Source organism: Myxocyprinus asiaticus, chromosome 47, assembly GCF_019703515.2.
Source record: "Myxocyprinus asiaticus isolate MX2 ecotype Aquarium Trade chromosome 47, UBuf_Myxa_2, whole genome shotgun sequence".
Lineage (NCBI taxonomy): Eukaryota > Metazoa > Chordata > Actinopteri > Cypriniformes > Catostomidae > Myxocyprinus > Myxocyprinus asiaticus.
Window position 1 is genome coordinate 12,147,740 of NC_059390.1, and position 22,227 is coordinate 12,169,966.

General features: G+C 40.5%; 1 protein-coding gene across 2 annotated transcripts in view; it reads right to left on the minus strand.

Annotated features, from left to right (window-relative positions):
* LOC127436945 (glutamate receptor-interacting protein 1-like) overlaps positions 1-22,227 on the minus strand; it is a 217,975-nt gene that overhangs the window by 58,288 nt on the left and 137,460 nt on the right. For both annotated transcript variants that reach the window (XM_051691489.1, XM_051691488.1), the window contains exons 5-10: positions 21,417-21,500; positions 20,727-20,802; positions 18,418-18,563; positions 15,332-15,479; positions 14,315-14,484; positions 7,642-7,788 (exon numbers count right to left, since the gene is read on the minus strand). In XM_051691489.1, coding sequence (XP_051547449.1) covers positions 7,642-7,788; positions 14,315-14,484; positions 15,332-15,479; positions 18,418-18,563; positions 20,727-20,802; positions 21,417-21,500 — 771 coding nt within the window. The remainder of the gene's footprint in view (positions 1-7,641; positions 7,789-14,314; positions 14,485-15,331; positions 15,480-18,417; positions 18,564-20,726; positions 20,803-21,416; positions 21,501-22,227) is intronic.

The following is a 22,227-nucleotide window of genomic DNA, read 5'->3' on the forward strand; positions in this document are numbered from 1 at the left end:
CATGGAAGTAGATTCTGCAATGGCTTTAATTATTTTTTCTTTTTTATAAATTGCTCAACCAGGTAAAGCCATAAGAGCTATAATAATGAGGCCTTCTGGTCCACTTGTATATTGTATAGGATGAGCTCATCTTAAACCTGAAATTAACGAGTTATTGTTCAGCAAATGCTGGCTAATTTGTCTATAAAGCAAAATAAAACAAATGTCACGGTCCGGTCACCTTGTCAGGTTGAGGTTCTGCCTGATGGGACCATGGCAGTATTGGCCTGCCTCTGTGTTTTGTGTTCCCCCTTTGTGTGAGCACACGGGTCCGGTTGTTTGGGACCGCCGTGCACATGTTACCGCCGTGCGCTCTCCGGTGATGTCATGGTCCTGTCAATCGGTCAGGTTGGGTTTTGTCTGATGATGACCATGACATCATCGTCCCCTGTCTGTTTCGTGTTCATGCTTTGTGTGGGCGCACGGGTCTGGTGGTGGGCTATCGCAGTGCGCGAGTTGCCATTGTGCACCCTCTGGTGATGTCATGTTCCTGGCACCTTGCCAGGTTGTGAGTTTCACCTGATGAGGACCGTGGCATCATTGTTCTCTGTCTATTTTTGTCAAAGCGTGTTTACATTTTGCTTATGTGTTTCAGGTGCCGCTGGCATGCTGAATCAGCTTTCCATGGGAACCCTGATTGTTTCCATGGGAACGCTGATCATTACAACCTTCGGTTGTGAGCGACACCTGCCTCTTGTTTGTTCCTCTTATTTAAATCCCCTTGTGTGTCATGTCCGATGTTCGGATCATTGTTGTGTTGGTACTGTCAAACGTGAAGGTAGTGTTTGCTGTCATGTTAACTGTGCTCTTTTGTATAGTTGGAGCTTACTTGTGTGCCTGTCTGTAGAGGTATGGTTACCCTTTCGTTGGCCGCCGCCTTCGCTGGTTCAGAAGCCCTATCCCTGTGGAGGAGAATTCCTTGGTTCTCTGCCCGCGTCTCGGGGGGAAAAATTTCCTGGGCTTGAATTTGTTTTGAAAAGAATATTTCTGTTTGATTAATAAATCCGATTGAACTCTGTTACCTCTGCTCAAAATGATCCAACAACACAAAGACCAAGTGGAGGATTCATCTCTTAGCTCCACCCTCTCGCAGCGAGAAGCCCTGCTGAGGCAACACCAGGAAGAGATTTCCACTTCAAGCTGCGTTTTGGAGAAGATGGCATCGCAGCTTGTGGAACTCAACGCGGCGGTTCAACAGCTTTGCCCAACTTTCTGGTCCCGGCTCACCTCAGGACACACCCCCATTGGCTTCGTCGGCTCCCCACGCCCCTTGGCTCCCAGCGACGCACATCCTCCCTCTGGCTCCATTCTCAAGTAAGGGATACTGTCTCGCCTTTATGTCCCAATGTGCTCTGTTCTTCACTTTGCAGCCCTCTGCTTTCCCGACTGAGAAGATGAAGGTGTCTAACACCATCCTGCACCTCACTGGAGAGGTTGCTGAGTGGGGAACTGCCATGTGGGACAACGAATGCCCTTGTTGCGCCTTGTTCCTGGATTTCGGCGCAGAGCTCTATCGAGTGTTCAACCCAGTTGTGCTGCAGTGTGGTGAACTGATCACCACCCGGGGGAGGAGGAGGAGCCAGACACCAGTTTCTCTGCCGCTGTCAGCTTCCGCAGCCATGGAGGCCATTTCCCTGCTGCTGTCAGCGCCCACTGTCATTGAGGCCGTTTCCCTGCCACTGCCTATGTCCACGGTCACGAGGACCGTTCCCCTGCTGTTGTCTGCACCCATGGTCACTGAGGCCGTTTCCCTGCCGCTGCCTATGTCCACGACCACGAGGGCCATTTCCCTGTTGCAGCCAGTGCCCACGCCTGCCACGACCAATAAGCCAGCACCTGCGCCTGCCACGGCAAACGAGCCAGCGTCCATGCCTGCCATGGCCAACAAGCCAGTACCCACACCTGCCACTGTCAACGAGCCAGCACTCATGCCTGCCATGGTCAACAAGCTTGTTCCCAAAGCCTCGTCCATCCCAGATCCAGTGCCTAAAGCCTCGTCCGTCCCAGAGCCGGTGCCTGAAGCCTCGGCCATCCCAGAGCCAGTGCCTGAAGCCTCGTCCATCCCAGAGCCAGTGCCTAAAACCTAGTCCATCCCAGCGATGGTGCCTGAAGCCTCAGCCACCCCAGAGCCAGTGCCTGTAGCCTCGTCCATCCCAGAGATGGTGCCTGAAGCCTCGGCCATCCCAGAGCCAGTGCCTGAAGCCTCGTGGTGCCAGCGTCCTCGGTCATGACGGCCACTCTCACAGAAGTGCTCCCGGCCACCCGAAGGAGGAGAAGGGCTCCTATTCCCCAGGCACCCCCAGCCACGGAGGCCATTCCCCAGTCGCTGGGAACAACCTCCATGGCCGGGAGTGCTGGCAGCGACTGGGGAACGGCCTCTATGGCCGGGGGCGCTGGCAGCGACTGGGGAATGCCCCCGACCATGGAGGCCGTTCCCCAGTCGCTGCCAGCACTCCCGGCCATGGAGGTTGTTCCCCAGTCACTGCCAGCACTCCCGGCAACAGAGGCTGTTCCCCAGTCGCTGCCAGCGCTCCCGGTCATGGAGGACGTTCCCCAGTCACTGTCAGCGCTCCCGGCCACGAAGGCCGTTCCCTTGTCACTGCCAGTGCTCACAGCCACTGAGACTGTTCCCCTGTTCCTGCCAGTGCCCCTGACCACGGAGGTGGTTTCCCTGTCCCTGTCTGTGTTCACAGCCATGAAGGCTGTTCCCCTACCACTGCCAGTGGCCATGACCATGGAGGTAGTTCCCCTGTCCCTGCTTGTGTTTACAGCCATGAAGGCTGTTCCCCTGCCACTGCCAGTGCCCACGACCTCAGAGGTTGTTCCCCTGTCACTGCCTGTGTTCACAGCCACGAGGGCTGTTCCCCTGTCACTGCCTGTGCTCAAAGCCACAGAGGCTGTTCCCTTGTCACTGCCAGGTCTCACAGCCATGGAGGCTGCTCCCCTGTCACTGCCAGTTCTCACAGCTACGGAAGCTGTTCCCCTGTCACTGCCAGTTCTCACAGCCATGGAAGCTGTTCCCCTGTCACTACCAGACCTCACGGTCTCGGAGGCCGTTCCTCAGTTGCAGCTGCCAGTGCTCACGGCCTCGAAGGCCATTCCCCTGCCGCTATCAGCACCCACGTCTGAGTGGTCCATGGCTCTGCCCCCTGCTCCCTTCTGTCCACTGCCCAGCGGCCACTGCCCAGTCCTGTGTTGCCTCTGCCCTGAGGCCTCCCCCTAGGCTGCCTGACCCCTCCCCTTACCTTAAACTCCCTCCCGGGTTTCCCTTCCCTCCCTTTCTTTGATGTTTCTTGTTCTTTGTTAAGTGTTTGTGGTGTTTGTCTTTTTTCTTTTGTTTGATGTTCCAATTGGGATGCCAGGAGGTGTCCCTTCGAGGGGGGCACTGTCACGGTTGTCAGGCTGGGGTTCTGCCTGATGGGACCATGGCAGTATCGGCCTGCCTCTGTGTTTTGTGTTCCCCTTTGTGTGATCACCTGCAGTGGGTTATTGCAGTGCGCGAGTTGCCGCTGTACGGTCTCCGGTGATGTCATGGTCCTGTCAACCGGACAGGTCGTGTTTCGCCTGATGAGGACCGTGGCATCATCATTCTCTGTCTGTTTTTGTCAAAGGGTGTTTACATTTTGCCCTTATGTGTTTCAGGTGCCCCTGCCGTGCTGAATCAGCGTTTCCATGGGAACACTGATTGATTCCATGGGGACGCTGATCATTACAACCTTCAGCTGTGAGCGACACCTCCCTCTTGTTTGTTCCGCTTATTTAAATCCCCTCGTGTGTCATGTCCAATGTCTGGATCATTGTTGTGTTGGTACTGTGAAATGTGAAGGTAGTGTTTGCTGTCATATTAACTGTAATCTTTTGTATAGTTGGAACTTGCTTGTGTGCCTTTCTGTAGAGGTGTGGTTACCCTCTCGTTGGCCGCCGCCTTCACCGGTTCAGAAGCCCTATCCCTGTGGAGGAGGATTCCTCCATTCTCTGCCCAGGGGAGAAAGTTCCTGGGCTTGATTTTGTTTTGAAAATAACTTTTTCTGTTAGATTAATAAATCCGATTGAACTCTGTTACCTCTGCTCTTGGGTCCTCTGTGTCTCACGCCCCCTGATGACAAAGGCTTAAGTAATATAACTCTTGGGGAGCTTTGCTCTTTCACGCGTATAAAGGACACATCTTTGAAAGATGGAAAAAAAGCATCTGAACTCCCATAACCAAGAGGAAAATATATAATCCAGGGTAGGATTTTAGAGGAATAAATAAAGAACATGTGACTAAAAGGTATTGTTGATAGTACAGTGACTGGTCCAATAAATTGCCTACGGCATCTTTCTGATCATTCTAAATGGAGAAGATAAAAGATGACTTTGAAGTGAAATGCATATTTTTTTCATTGTTAAAATAACTTCTATACCATCTTAATGTGGATAGACAACCATAAGTAAGCCATTCGCATGTCAATTTCCCTGAAAAGAGTAAACTGGCCCTGTCCCACTATCACAACATTGCTTTGTTTGTTTGAGCATCCCGACTGGACCGACACAACCATAGTGGATCAACCAATTGCATGAGTTTGGAGTGGGACAATCTTTTTTTTATTTTTTTTATTTTTTTTTTTACAACTGATGAAAGACAGGGTAAGTGTTCAGCAAACCGGGTAAGTGTTCAGCAAAAATTATTCACGCAATTTGTCACAATGATCAGTCAGCTTTTTTTGAAAGTCGAGCTACAATCTTCATCTGCCTGTCCAAGTATACATGTATACACCTTTCAGAGAATGAATGTGCACAATGCCGAGGCCAGTTAAGGCTCGCTCATACCAAAAAAGCTAACTTTAACGATAACTGTAATGATAACTACATTAGCGTCCACACCAACAGACAACAGATAACGTTCTGCTTATTCTAAGCGCGTGCTGCAGTTATGTTCACAGTCAAGAAAATGGATGTAGATGAACTGCTACTGCTACAGTTTTGCAAAGAAACCAAAAGAAAAACAGATGCAAACAACTTCAAAAGAGACAAGACAATGTTGTTGACATTAGCACTGGATACCTGAGGTAATTTTATACATCTCTGTTAATACTGAAGAAAAATGCAGAAAAAAACATTGCCAGTTCTTGAGCAGGAGTTTCCATTTAGTTTGCTTCTGTTATAATAAGTGGCGGTCCGGTGCTGGAAAGTGTTATTTTGAAGATGAGTGCATGTTGCGGCCCGAGCCCTTTAAAGCTGGATTGATTTTTATTGGCTGTCAATGTTTTTATCATTCATCAGCAGGAAAAAAAACTGCTCTGAATGTGATCCCAATGATATCTTTCCTCTGTGTCGTTAACGTTAAAGTTGTGGTGTGGACAGGCCTTTATGGTCTGATTAACATGCATGCATGCTGGACGAAACAGAGGTAAAATCGCGTTATTAAAGGAATATTTCGGGTTCAATACAAATTAAGCTCAGTCAACAGCATTTGTAGCATAATGTTGAATACCAAAAAAGTTATTTTCGACTCATCCCTCCTTTTCTTTAAAAAAAGCAAAAATCTAGGTTACAGTGAGGCACTTACAGAAGTGAATGTGGCCAATTTTTTGAGGGTTTAAAGGCAGAAATGTAAAGCTTATAATTTTATAAAAGCACTTACTCTCATTCTTCTGTTAAAACTCATGTAATTTTTGAGCAGTGGAGTTGTTTAAATTGTCATTTTTACAGTCAATTTAGGGTTTTAGGGTTTGTTGACATTACATTGTCATGACAACAAAGTTGTAAAATTGGTATAACTTTACTCAGAAATTCTATATTCTATATTTTCTGTGGTATAACTTTACACAGAAAAGGTTAGTAAGTGATTTTTATCACACTAAAATCATGTTTACATGCATATTGTTTATGTCTTGTGGCAAAACTTTTGAAGTGAGTATTTTAACGTTCAAAAATTGTCCCCCGTTCACTTCCATTGTGAATGCCTCACTGTAACACGGATTTTTACTTTTTTAAAGAAAATTATGGACAAGTCAAAATGTATTTTTGTGGTTATCAATATTATGCCACAAATGCTATCGATTGAGCTTAACTTGTATTGGACTTGGAATATTTCTTTAAGGTCTGTTAGTCCGACTTTGCAAAAATCAGACTGGTATGATTTCAGTTTGACTAAAACCATTTACATGACCGACTGATATCGAACTTTTAAAGTGCATGCAAATGTTGATGTTGCCTCAAATCGCTGATTCTAATTGAAAATGAATGATTTCCGGTTGCTTTGGGTCTGGAAATTGCTGTTCGTGTGAACGCCCCTTTAAGTGCAGGCCATATCTAACAACTCTTGCAGCGCCCTTGAAATGCAAGCAAAGAAAATCAGTAGAGGCATAATTTATAGCAATGACTCCATATAACTGAAGCATCCTCTGTAAGGCCTGTTTTTAAAATTAGGAAAAGCATGACTACATGTCCCAGAATTCACTGAATGACAATAAAGAAAATCTATTATTGCATTGAGAAATGATTTAGTCACATGATTGGAATATCAACAGAGCATCCGAAACAAGGATTATGTTCATATCACTATCTCATAAACACCCCCACCACAATGGCGTCCTATGGATTTACAGTGTTTTTTTTGCACAACAAGAAACACAAACCACACAGACTGCCATTGCCTGAATGGCTCAGTGCTTGTCTGGCTTTGTTCAGCATCAGTAATGTTCTCATGCCTCTGGCAGCAGAGAGCTCAGCTACGCCCACAGATAGAGAAAAATGGATAGATAATACCAGGGAATAGAAAAGCAGAGACAGAGAAAGGAAGAACATTGGTCTTAAGCCACAGTATAGTTTAGGGACAAAGAAAGAGCCAGAGAACAAATTAGTTTTGCTCTGTTTTCCTCAATCAAGATAAAATAAAATACAATTCAAAACAAAAAAGCCAAATAAAATATAGCACAAACGAGATGCTATAACAATTGATGGCATACAGTAAGTGATGCCGATTTTGACAGATGGACAGATAATTAAGATAACTTTATATCACTGGGAACATTATTCTCACTATGCCAACAGTCACAAAAATAGATCTTGAGATTTGTTTTTAAATTAAAGCGAAACAATTATTCAGCAATGTCAATGACATGTTCATGTTACAAAGCAGAAACCTATAAAATAATGGAATAAATCTGTTTATACAGTAGGTGATATTAAAGTTGAAGTGTGTACTTTCTGCCTCACTACTGAAAAAAGTACAGTACAGTATTTATCAAAGTACCATGGTATTTCCATCTGATAACATCACTAATAGGATCACCACAGAACGTTTTTGTTAGGGTAGCATCACCAAACGTAACTGCAAATTTAATGACTGGTTACTTGTTTCCCAAACAATCCCCTCACAAACACATTGTCCTACCCAGAACTCATGGAATTGGTTGAGCTGCGTCGGGACAGTAGGGATATTAAATCAAACCAATGGTTTGAATGCACCGGTTTAAATTTTTTAACCGATGAATGTCAACTTATAGTTGTCTCTGCTTATTATTTTTAACATCCCAAGAAATACACACTTCGCCTTTAAAGCGAGACAAGGAGGGATACAATAGGAAAAAGATGAAGAAAAAAGGGTAGGAACATTACGGGGGTTGTTTGGAGAGGTTTTCTGTTTGGTCTGGCTGCGGGACTGGTCGGGGTGGTAGGTGTTATAGTGTTGGTAGGGAAGGAAGTTGCTGTTGTTGTTAGTTCCGGATTCCCATGGCAATGGCCGGTTACTCCTCTGCACCTTGACTGACCACATGGAGAGAGAGGGAAGGTGTGAACAGGTAGAAACATACATCATAACATATGTAGAACATACACAAGCTACAATATCCAAGGAAAGACACTTAAAATAAAGGTTGAAATAAAGTAATATGCCATGAGAGGCCAAGCATTCGAGATTTGACCATGGTAGAATGGTAAAATCAATGTAACACACTCCTCGACTGGCTTATTGCTTTTATAAAATGGCAACAGCAATATGATAAAAGACACCATTGTCCCAATCTAAATTTATACCAATAATACAAATTATAATAGTATTCATAATAAACAATTCTTCCACCAATTAATATATTTAATAAATCTAACTGTAGATAATATTGTAGATGTATAGGCCACATCCACACTATGTTTTCGGCTGAAAACTCAGTTTTACATATCCTAATGTCATCGTTTTCTCAAAGTATGCAGCACTAAAGAGCGTTTAGTGAGAGAAAAGTCACGTTACAATGTGGATGAGAGTTGTAAACAAAGCAAAATCAGTGGGGTTGGTCCCCTTGAACATTTCAATTGTGGCTTAAAAATACGGGACAAAATTATTCAATATGGGGCGCATCGTTTCATCTTAAATTTTTATTTTACAGTATGGGTGGCAACCCTAGTTCTAGGTCTATGCAATTGATGTGCGACTAATACAGACCTGAAAAAAATGTGCACGTGAGCTACATAACAACATTAAAATGAAATCTACTGAGACTCTTTTATGCAGTGGACAAGTAAACAACTGTTTCTTAAAGACTGATTCTTTTGTATCCTGCAGGCATGGAGACTTTCACTTGAGTTGTAGAGCACTGCAAGGTCTTAAATATCCAATAGCTAGGTGCTTCTCTCAGAGCGTCCTCCAAGGAATATACACCCATGGACACCTGCATCCCGCTACTGCACTGATCAGATTCTATTTTAGCTTCTATTTTAGAGTTAATTTAGCAGCATGTTTGCTGTGACCAAAGCTTTCAAACAGAGAAGCACACAACATGGAAAGAGAGAATACAAAAGCAGTCTCAGAGAAAGACAGACAGAGAGAGAGAGAGAGAGAGAGAGAGAGAGAGAGAGAGAGAGAAACTGAAGGAGGACAGTGGTTGCAGAGGAGGGGATTGGACAGGGAAAGAGAGGCAGTGAGAGGCGAAGGAGGAGTGTGTTTTTTGTAAGGGTGGAGACCAGGGATCCATCATCAAGATAACATCACAGAGCACCATGCAGCTAAAAGACAATGAAGAATCTATTGAGACTAAAGTAATCAAGCTTAGGCATATGAGAGACATTATTTCTACAATTATGTATGTATGGGGGTATGGGTGTTGAAATAATAGATTACTCATGTATCATAGTAGAGAAGGTCCAAATTGATATATGGAAGTTGTTTTACAAATTTGTATAATGTGTACAGTCTGTAAACTATAAAAAAACAATATTAATACCACATATAACAGTATGCACTATTGTTTAAACTGTAAAAGGGATGTGAACACATTGATAATAAGATAATAATAATAATCCAGACTTTCAGCTTTAATGCATTCAGTTATTCTTGTAAGCAAAGAAAACAAAATAATATGTACAGTAACAAAATTGAGCCACTAGCCCTTGGGTACTAAATTCTGCTACCAAAAACTGCAAAGTCCAATTTGGACTTAACAAATGTTTTTAACCATTATTTGATTAGAAATGGGAGTTTGTCAATGGGTTTGTTTTGTACACGTACTGAACACGGAAAAACATGCTGGTGTTCCGACTTTTCTGACAAATATTTACTAATCTTTACGGGACAAATCACACTATACAGAAATAAACCTGTGGAGCGGGACGTGGTCATGTGTCTGTCACTGGGGATAGAGGAAGCGGTAAGGGCCATCACCTGGTGATTAATGATACGTAACACCTGTGTCTCGTTACAGTGAAGATGGAGATGGGTTTGAAAAGGCTGCTGAGAACACCAGTGAGGGAGAGAGAGATGGGAACCAAGAACCCGTAGTAGTGAAGCTGAAGTGTATTTAATAGTGAAGCTGAAGTGTATTGTGCTGTGAAGCTAAAAGTGCATGTGCTGCTGTCAAGCTAAAGACCATTAAAAGTTATCTTACCTGGACTTCCCACTTCCTTCCCTTTATTGGAACTTCTACAAAACCATTTTATTGTAAAGTGTTCACTGCATTAAATAAATGTTAAATTTAAATTTTGTTAAATGTAAATAAATGGAACAATATCTAATTAATATAAAATGCTAATAAATGTTGATTAAATGCTATTAAATGCTTTTCAATACACACACATAACAAACCCATTGAAAAACAAAAATAAAAATTCATAAAAAATGGAGAAAAGACCTTCTTTTATAAATGAAATCCAAAGAATTTTAACACAAGCAAAGTGATTTGCAGTCTTTGTATGGCAGAATTTAGTACCAAAGGACTGCTGCAGGCTGGTGGCAAACTTTTGGTTGCATATGCTTAAAAGAATAACTCAATGTATTTAAACCGAAAGTCTGAAATAACATTTAGCATCAATATTTAATTCATCTGAAAAATGTTAATTGCATTCAATAGGTAGCCCTAATATATAAATGAATTTTATACTGTATGCATATGTGTAGTGATTGAACTGTATCTACAGTATGTATATAGTACTGTTTATGTATAGTATACACTTTATAATGTGTACCTCACATTTTGTACTATAAGATACAAGCAAAAGCTCAAGGCAGCCCAGCAAACTGATTTTGATGAGTGTCTGATATGCAGTGATATGGCAGAAAGATGTGTATGTGTGTTCATATGTCAGCCTGCTGTCTGGTGTTGAGATGTTTCCGGCGTTTGCCAGCTGTCTGGAATTTTACACAGGCTGGAATTATAACGGTGTTAGTACTGTGAAAATGCTTCAGTGCACTAAATCCGGTTGAGCTGAGGAAATAGAGTATACATATTTGTGTGTGTGTGTGTGTGTGTGTGTGTGTGTGAACTGTGTTGAGAACATGCAGATGCATAGTAATGTGAGAAATGTGACCAGACGTGAGCAGCTCTCCACAGGAAGCTAGTGTGAACTTCCATCAGTAAATGTGCTTGGATGGAGCTCTAAACCCAATTTTCTTTCCTTAAGAGCCAATCAGAACGCCTCCTACAAGCTGACCTATGGGTCACTTCATTGTTTTATAATGCTGGGCTCTGACAACCTCTTCAAGAGCATGTTACAGGAAGCATTAATATGCTGTACAAGTCCACATTTATTTATGTTCTCTCAGCCTCAGCTTTATTCCACATTCTTTTTTAGTTCACAGCCAAAAGTTCCTTCCACTACTGACCTTGTGAACATACTGCAGAATAATTCTAATTCACCAATAAAGTTTTTTTCCCCCAGCAGAACAGCAGTGTGTTTCGAATTATGGGGCATATAGGATGTGTTCTAGATCTTTGACTTCTTTTTTGTGTTTTGAGTCTAGCAGAACCACCAGCAAAGGCAGAGTAGTAGTTGTAAGCTACAGTAACTAGATTTCAACATTTTCTGCACCTTTCCTATTTCTACAAGGAAATATGAATGGTGCTTGCCTGTGCAAAAATCAGCGTCATAATGCTATGGTGGTTGCCAGGGCACTACAATGCAGTTGATAAATTGCTCAGAGGGATTTCTTAGCATGTTGTTATGCGGTTGCTAGGGTATTCTGAGTGGCTGCTAGGTGCTTGCTTTCTGACTCAAGTAAAAGAGCCCACCTGCAAGTCTCTATGATATTTTGGTCCCTACTGTAGATATGTCTAGGATTTTTTGCACCCATTTTATCATCCGCCAGGTGAAAAGTCTGATCGCTTTGAAAAGTACTAGTACACTTTGCCTCAACACGATTTGAGGAATAATTTATGTCCATAGCATAAACAATGCAAACGCTTTTTTGATGCATGCCTGAGGTTCACTATCCTGCCCTATTTCCCATTAGAACATTAGAAGAATTTTGAGGGCTGTACATTAGGAGAACTTCCAGAGCCCTTTCATTTATCTCCTTCAATCCATTCTCACTTGGATATAAGAGATACAGGGATTCCTCCATGAATTAAACCCCTGATGACAGCAAACTGGGAACAACACAGGATCACTGGATGCATTGCTTCCTGTTTTTGTCTAGCTTTCCACATCTTTGCAGTATAAATCCCACCCTATCAGGATGTACAGCAGCATTGAAGTTTTTGTTCCCTGTGTCAAATGTTAGAATTCTGCTGCTGATAAGACATGACAGGTCAAACACTAGATGTCATGAGAATCTATGCGCCCTTCTGGGAGAAACAACGTGGCATGAAACTTTTGACGCCAGCCCTTGTTATCATAGCATTTGGTGCAGCTCAGCTTAATTAAAGCTTGTCATGTGATAAAGAACGAGTTTGCGAACAACACATAACCACTGACAATGTGAGACACAAAGCAACATGGTCTGTCCTTGCACAACCCTGTCTGCAGTTACGATATCTCTGCGGGAAAGACATTTAAAATTGTTACGATAGCTACCATGTGGACAAGACACACTTGGCGTTGCACTCAGATGTCAAACCCAGCGCTAAGACTAATTTTGAAATTATTTTGCTACCTATATAAAATTGTAAAATATAAAAGCACCATTGTGATTATTTTAATGCACATTTTATTTGTTTAAAGACATTAGACTAGTTTCATGATCCTTCCATGCATTTGCCTTGCATAAGAGCACTAAAATGTTTTAAGTGTCTATTCGGAAGCAAAAATTAGATTTAGATTAGCAATTAGAGTTAGATAAGTTTGATTGATTTCTGTGAATCAGTTGAATTGTTCATTTTTAATTAACTGATTTATTCAGATAAATATTCATCAACTCGATTGTGTAAGCACTCTGAATGTAGCATTTTTCATACACTTACCGACCACTTTATTAGGAACACTATATACGTATATAATGTGGTCTTCTGCTGTTGTAGCCCATCCGCCTCAAGATTTGAATTGTTGTGCATTCTGTGATGCTATTCTGCTCACTACAGTTGTACAGAGTGATTATCTGAGTTACCATAGCCTTTCTGTCAGCTCGAACCAGTCTGGCCATTCTCCGTTGACCTCTCTCATCAACAAGATGTTTCCATCTGCAGAACTGGATGTACTGGATGTAACTGCTGATCCCAGGAGATTAGCAGTTACAGAAATACTCAAACCAGCCTGTCTGGCACCAACAATCATGCCACGGTCGAAATCGCTGAGATCACATTTTTCCCCATTCTGATGGTTGATGTGAATATTAACTGAAGCTCCTGTCAGGTATATACATGATTTATGCAATCCACTGCTGCCAAATAATTGGCTGATTAGATAAATCGCATAAATACATAGTTGTAAAGGTGTTCCTAATAAAGTGGTCGGTGAATGTATACTTAAATCAATGTTTTATTGCTTTTATACAGTATGTATGTAACTATTTTTGTTTGTTTGTATCAGTGTATTGATATATTCAGAACAAATCCATAAATATGGAAATATATAGGATATTATCAAAAGAAAGAGAGATAATGAGATTTTACTATCTCATATTTTACTTAATATTAACATTAAGATTGGCCTTAATATTTTACTATCTCATCCAACCCTAATTCAGACAACACATTGTGTCTAGGAACTACAGGGTTGATATCAAAGACAGCCAGGAATTATGTTATACATTAATTATGCATATGGCATCACTTTCAATACAGACTAACTTGTTATGGGGATGTCTACACTCTCTCTTCTCAGAGCCCTGGGGTTTTATTTACTATACACGTGATGTACGGCATGCTCAATTTCATGTAAAAGCTCCCATTAATAAATGTGACCAAAAATAAAAAGGCTGAGTGAGTAAAACTGGGTTTCTATAAATAAATATGTTTAGGCATCTATAAGCCAAGTTTTCTGATCTGTGTTGATTTGGAGGGGCTTGAATAATAGAGAACACTCTGAGCATTTGACGGATAGGAATGCAAAAGATCAATTTTGAGGGTGTGCAAAGAGCCGAGTCATATTGGAATCAAGCGGGAATGCAGCAAATTGGATTTACAACAGCACAAATGGACTCAATTCTCTGAAATTCTCAGCTACGTTTGCCTGCATCAATCCATTGACCAATGAGAATATTAGAATGGCGAGTCCAGTTGTGCTTCGCTGCACTGCACTGCAAGTAAGGGAGCATTACGTTCACAAACCCTTGTGTTTTTTCCACTGTGTCTTTGAGACACACCATGCTCCTTGAAATCAATGTATTTGCAGCTTTCTCTGATGTAATGTAAACTCTAATGTGTAGGAGTCCAGTGTGTGTGTCAGGTTGCATCAAATGTGAAACCTGAAATCGTCAACATAGTGGGGACCAGTCAGCGGTTCCCATAAGGAAAAGAGGCTTAATAAACATACTAAATAATGACTTCATGACAATCTAAAAATGCATAAAGGTTTGCATGGGGGTTCACTTGCTGAGTATAAAACAATAGAAGTCAATGGAAAGTCTATGTGTGTATGGGTCTCTTACCATGTTCAGGGCCTTTAAGAGCCAGTCTTGTCTGGTGGTTGGGCAAAATTTCCATTTTGACATGTTCTGAAGCACTAGCTAGCAGTTGGGTGGCTTCGGCCAGTGTGCAATACTCCATACTTGTGCCATCCACCGACAGGATGTGATCACCCGCATGCAGCGCACCACACCTGCAAAGACACTGACATCACTTCCTGTTCTGACAGCTCTAAACATTACACTTATCACAGGCAGCAATTTAAAAGAACCATTAATGGTCAAATTATGAGATGTTAAAATGCTTATCCTGTCCTGATATGCAGTCAACTAAAATAACTTTAATTCATAAGTTGATTCCACATAAAAGTGTTAATACTGTAGTGCTATCATAACAATGCTCTACATGTATATTTTTGAGCATCCCATCCAGCCTGACATAGCAACATTGGCTCATCAGTGGCAGGAGTTGGGCACGAGGTTGTTTGTCGACCAATAAATGAGCTGTTTGGAAACATTTGTTATGTTTCCAATTCTGTTTGGTGATGCTAGTGCCGCAGAAATGACACACTTCACAATTAAGTGGCAAAACCTGACCTTCTAAAACAAATTCTCCTCCATAAACTACACATAATGCCATAAAGGGCATGGATATTGATTATCGAAGATTTATTAATCCCCCCAATGTTTCTCTTGAGAGTAAACTCCTGAATTATCTTCAAAGCGCTAATCTGCTCTGATGGAAGGGTTTTCACTTGCTCAGCAATCCGCCACCTTTATTATTGTTCCGGGTCTTTCTGCTGGCATCAAGACTAGATGAGTTATTGAATTTCAATAATTATTTGCTGAGCTTAATGCATTTCAAACTTTTAAAATGTCCCAAGCAGGCATCAGGTTTCTGCAGCATACATTCTTCTCATCTCGACACATTGATTTGGCTCGCAGAACAATGGAAATATGATGAGGAATGATGCTTCTTTTATAAGGAATAAAAATGGTCACTTTCCTCTGTGTGGGGGAAATTATTGTGGTGGCAATTACCTATCGGCGATGCTGGCTGGTTTGACCTTGTCGATGATGATGACCTGCTTGTTGCAGTACATGGAGGTAGAGAGAGCCAGACCTAAACTGGAGCCCATCGACTTGGCCACTTCCACCAGCAGCGGGCCTGAAGCTGTGGCTATGGAATCTGTAGTAGAAGGAAAAGACAGAAAATGAATAGGTACAGAAAATGGACATTATTAATGAGGTAAGGGTGGGCGGTATGACCATAACCATATAGTTCAATTCAATTCAGTTTTATTTGCATAGCACTTTTTACAACACATACTGTTCCAAAGTAGCTTTACAGAAAACAGAAAAATAGTGTATTACGAACTCCCCAGTGAGCAAGCAACACTGGCCAGGAAATTTGGTAACACTTTACAATAAGGTTCTATTTGTTAACATTAATAAATGCATTAAGTATCATGTACTGACAACAAACTACATTATTTTACAGCATTTATTAATCTTGGTTAATGTTAATTTATAAGAATACCATTGTTCATTATGCATTAAGGATTGTTAACATATACAAATTGCATTTAAAAAATGTATTAGTATATGCAACCTTATTGTAAAGTGTTACTGGGAATTTTACATCACAGTAACTATTTATATAAAAATATTATTATTTTTGTCCAAGAAAGAATGTCTAAATTTGAATGTTAATATATTTTATTATTTAATAATTTATTTATATTTTAATATTTAACCATGTGATAATGTCTACTTTAGATAATCCAATAAATTAAATAACTTTACGAATGAAAAGTTATTCTCTCCTCTATTTGAAACTTGATGTAATCAAACAAAAAAATAATATTATTCATAAAAATATAAATGATAAGCCTGGCGTCAGTGCAAAACAGCTTCACATAACAAAAAACACAGTAAAATTAATATTATAAAACAGATAGTTCCGACTGTAAATACTGACTGGATTAACCTAATTTAAAGTCATTGTAAAATGGCCAACACAAGCACATCTGTGACAATGCATCAATTGAGTTATATATATTAATGCTACAAGTTGCAAAGTTCCTTGGCAACCATAAACATACTTTAAGGTCTATTCACATCAAGACAGAATATTTTAAGTGCTCATGTTCATAGAAAACAAGATTTTGTATAGAATTTAATAATGAATTCATCTCGTCTTGACATTTGGGGACACGTTCTGCTCTATATTTCTGCATTCTTCCGTGTTTCTTCATTGTTCTTGCATGCAAATAACGTAAACCAGTCCTACTTGCAAATAGCCGCACAAATATATCTACCAAAGTATAAATGGCATAGCAAAATCTGTACCAGTTGATACATTTGTACCGTTACACAGCACTTTATATACAGTCATACCACCCAGTCCAATATTGAAGGTTATATACCCACACTCACATGTAAGCAAACCTTATTAATGAGGGTGAATGGCTGGGTTTCCACCTGTTTAGGTGTAATGGAGGTAATTCCACATCTCAGTTTAGTAATGGGCTGCACTAAAAGACCTCATTACACCATACATCTTCAGAGCATGGAGTAAACCAGCACAAGTAAACACATGTCACACGTCCACTCTCCCAGCCTGTTTCCAACATGCTGATTTCACTTGATGCCCATTACAAAGAGAAACAGCTTGTGCTGTTGTGCGTGGAGCAGACAGAAGGTGCAGGCAGGCTTTACTTTGAGCGGGCGTACAGCTGTCATCAGTCAGGCATGTCAACTTCCTGTATTCGCGGTAAACATGCTTAGTGCCGTCAGAGAATGCCAACGTATGGGAAAACTCCTGCGTTGGCCTGACAGCTATCTACGGTCTTCATAAGTAGACATGAATTTAACCACTAGAGACACAGATTACTTCTGTGTTTCCTTTATGTGATTTATGGAGCTACAAAAGGTCTGATCACCATTCACTTGCATTGCACGGACCTACAGAGCTGAGATAATCTTCTATAAGTCTTTATTTGTGTTCTGCTAAAGAAAGAAAGTCATACACATCTGGGATTGCATGAGGGTGAGTAAATGATGAGAAATGTTTCATTTTTGGTTGAGCTATCCCTTTAAAAGACCTTCAAATGATGTTCTACTTTTAAAATTACATGGATCCTGTTCCATTCATTACGCTATGTCTAGATTTTTGTGGAACACAAGAACGTATTCGATCTGAACGGCCCCTAAAATAGGCTATTTCACACATATGAAAACAGTTAACATCAATATACAGTATATCATCAATATAAATACTTCCCCCTTGGGATTGATTTGGCACCACTTTATATAAATTAGAAAATACAGCAGGCAATAGTTTGTATTATACGCATACTGTATGTAGGTTAATTCAGTGTGGGTTGTAATAGGCCACATAGGTCACAGACTGTTTCTTTTTATTCTCAGTACATACCTGCAGCAGAGCAATGTACAGGTTACACAGCAAGACATAAACTGAGAGGAAAAAGTGCATTGACCAGCATTGCAGTCGGATAGGCACCTTGGGCTAGTTAGATTTTAATGCTACAAGTTCTGCACAGCTCTTTTCAAACTGAGGGGCATATCAGTGCAGTGAGGCAGGACATTCTATTTTATAAGACTTTCTGTGAGCACAGCAGAAATGGAATTTATCTTTTCCGGGTCAGAGCCCAACAAAGACATCAGAGAGATGAGTTTCAGCCATGGGCCACTTCAAACCCATATCCAGCTCTATGGCACTCTGTCGTTATCCACAGCGCATTTACTCTGACATTTCGAAATGTAACCCAAACAACTTATTGACTTATTAAGAGTTCGATAAAATTAAATAATTGTGTAATGCACTTTCAAAATTGCTAAAATGTTACATGCCGTAACGACTGTTTTCAGTCAATGTGTGTTTACGGCCATGAAAGGCACTGCAATGATATTTCACAGACCCTATTCCAATTGGAAAAATTGCTTTGTTTTTTTGAGCATTCAAATCAGACCAATACAGCAACATCGGCTCGGGGTTATCTTTTTGTCTGATCAATGGAAGATGTGGAGGAGTGTTCGGAAAACGTGTTTGAAAACAGTTATTATTTTTGCAACTTTATTAGTTCAAAAGAGCGTGTCCTTACCCATGACTGACACATCGTACTCAATGAGAAGGGTGGCTTCCTGGCCACACTGTTTGAGAATGCTCATGGCCTCTGCGTGAGATGTTCCATGCAGACGGATTCCATCGATGCTGAGCAGCCTGTCACCAGGTTTGACAGTCCCTTCCCTGAAAAAGAGAATCAAATACAGACTGAAATGGCCTCTCTGTGTGTGTCAAGAAACAAAACAGTGCTTCTATTTTGTGTCCTCCGCTTGTTTGCTTGTAAATGTCAGCAAAGTTGTGGGCTTTACAATGTGTATGGAGAGAAATTTCAAAAATTCCCTCTTCCATCATTGCTGGCTAAGTTATGTCACACCAGAGACCCTGCACAAAAACAGTAATACCTGAAGAATTAAGACCAGGAACCTGCCTGAAGCTCAAAGGTATAAAAATATATTGATGCACCATTATGTGTAGTGTCACATTTAAGAATTTGGGGTAAACATGAACATTTCAGAACAGAATGGAGCGCTACTTGACAGTTACTGACTACAATTTGATTGTCTGGCTTCTACCAACTTAAAGTTTCAGGGTCTGTTCCAAAACCAAGTGAGACACCACTTTAAGACACCACAGGCGCACTCCCAACAAAGGCTGTTCCAAGAGGTAGGTATCTTAATTATGCTGCCTCATAAGATATCTTGTTTTGGCCAAATTCTGAGGTAGCATTGTTTATATCCTTCCCTTGGTAGGTGATCTGAGAATGCACCGTGATGAGCTCGGTGGAAAAATAAATCCAAGATGGTGGACGAAGCAAGAGAAATTTTATAAATATACATATAATCCATTCAATACTAAAAAGTATTGATAAATAACAGTTTAATATGATACAAAACCAACTATTTTACCCAAAATATTTCTGTTATGAGTATTTATGCTCATTAGAGTATAGTGTCATTCCTCTAGCGTCACCTGTATTGAAATCAGTCGAGTCTCTTGTGTGCTGCGCATGAGGACACTAGTTGAACAACGCAAGGAGTTACCGCCTAGGAAGAGCGTTCCAAATCGTTCTCTTATGAGGCTCCATTTCAGTTAGGATGCTGCCACAGAAGACAGCTGCTTAAGTAGGCAGGGGACAGCAAGGAAGCTCACTAAATTTTGGAACAGACCCTCACTGTTTGGCGTAGCTCCCGCGTTTTGGCTTTGTAGTGGTTTTTATCCACCCCTAAATGGCATATAAAAACAAAAACTTTGATTCATGACTTATCATGTCAGTCAGATGATCTCTTCCTGTTTAAGTGGGAGGTTGCTGTGTAGAATAAGGTGCAAAGTGAACCAGACTTTATTTCAATAGTTAAAAGTTTGAGTATGTGAGACAATTAGGCTTAAGGCGAGAGATATGAGGTAAGAACAGTTTCAAAACACATTCTACCACAGGGGAAATAAAGGGTACCAAAAGACACCAAAGTTTTGGTTAGAGCCCTGATTTATGACATCAAAAACAAATTTGCAGCTTTTATTTTCTGAGGGGACCACTGACTAAGCCCAGTCAATACAAAATTGCAGAGGTGGGAACAGAACACAATATTTACTCAGAAAAACGGGAGGCACATCATTGAGCAAAACAAATGGGAATACTCTGTTGGTAAAAAAAATGAAATTACAAGTGCGCAAAATGAATATTGATAAGGGTTGAGAGAAAAGAGAGAGAAACGGGCTGGCGTGTAATGAGGGTAATAATGAAGCAGTTCAAACGCAAGAGCGAGTGAAATATCACGCCGGTCCATTTGCAATTCTCAGGCGGGCACTAAAGTTAGGAGCGGGGCAATCTATTCCATTTCTGAGAGAGAGGTCTGACTGGGAAACAGTCTTTACAGTTTTTATCAAGCAATTTCTCGCCATTTCAAATCATGGCAATGCCTACAGTACAGCTATGCTGGACCAAGAACGATAAAAGTTGAATCTATTACAAGGTCCCAGAGGGTGTAAATGTACATGCACATGAGTTAAAAACCTCAGGAAATCAAAAATTGGAGTTTTGTGGCTTTTAGTTCATGCCAGACTATCCTTTAGTGTACTTCTAAAAAATGACTAAATTAAATACTAGCAGATGTACATTTTCTTTCACTGTCAGAAAAAAAGACCCCAAAACATTGATGACTCATCTTGTACTACATATATTTTTGTGCATATTTTGTCTTTAAATCAAATATTGTTTAATGTGACACAAAGATACAGTATACTACATGCTCATTTATCTTTAATCAAGAGCATACTAAATTTGACTAATGATATGCTAATATTTAATATTAGTGCTAATGAATCGTGTTCTGTTCAGGACCATATCACCTGTCAGCCGGACCGCCAGGTCTGATGGTTGTTATGGTAACAGGGCGAGATTTGTTCCTGTCTTCGTGGGCACCTCCTACACCGTGGAAGAAAACAACTTGTTTTGACACATTTAACAAATGCTAGTCATAAAGCAAAACACTTTGCATTTATGCTCCTGGATATTTATGCTCACTTTTGATATGTTTAACATACACTTAGCCAATGAAGTAAATCACAGCTGCAAATACAGGCACACTGGTTCAGACCAAAGGCTATTTGCTCACCTTACAGATATTTCCATACATTTTTCAAGCCACGGCTCGATGAAATCATAAAATCGTATTTTACAAATGGAGTCTCAAAAATGACTCTGATTCATTTTGAGATAGATTTGAGAGAAGTGAACCAAGACCTTGACTGGAAACCTTTTTTTTTCTATCTCTTCTAAAGACTTCCTACCCTAGAATGGATCTGAAAAATGGCCTCTTTCTCTTTAATGAAGCCTCAAATGCAGTTTGGTATAAATCTGGAAATTGAGTGTTAGAAGCATGAAGTTTGCTCAATATGTAGGCTCCTGTCTCCTTTCACAAGGCAAAAAAATCTTAAAACAGTTTTTTTTGTTGTTGTTGATTGATGTAGATCTGAATCAAACTGTTTTGATGAGGTGGACTCAAAGACATACGCAAGAAAGTCTACAGAGGCACTCACCTCTGATGACGAAACCGAATGTATTGCCTTCTTTGTGTAACGTCACCTCCACGTTTTTGAACATGACTCCTGAGCCCTGGACAGCTGAGGGAGAGAAAAAATGGTTCAAAGGTCTGACAAGACTTCAATGGTTGACTAGAACAACAACAAATACATGTTCAATGAAAAACTGCTGTTAGAACCCCCCCCATCATTTTATTTGCTAAAAGACATGACAATTTTAATGAATCAGTGGTAAACCATTTGGTTAGGCCAATTAATCTTCCAAAATATTGCATTTTTGTGCACATTTCCTGTTTTAAAATATTTTGAGTGAATTTAGATGAAATATTAAGTAAATGTATTTATGTATTACTGTATTTATTGGGGCTCAAAAGTCTGAATCCACTTGTGACAATGCTTCTGTTTAGCTTTTTTTTATTTATTTTTTATTTGAGTGCAAATTTTAATTAGAAATTATCAAAAAAATGTCTTAGTATTTGGTACGTCTCCCTTTTGCTTTATTGGCAGCATGCACTCGAGCTGGCATGGGTCCCACAAGTTTATGCAAAATTGGTGATCCATGTTATCCCAGCATGAATCAAGAATTATCCAAACAGCATCTTGTGTGCTTCAATGGAAGCATGGAAACATTTTATACAACAGAGTTAACATGGTCAATATCACAATTTTGCATACATTTTATTAGTGACCTAGAAATTGTAGAATCTTAAAAAATGTGTCTTTTTCCAGGTTTAAATGGAATTTTTAAATCACAGACTTTCAGTGTGGCCTCAGACTAGGAAACCATTGTACAAGTATAGGCATAATA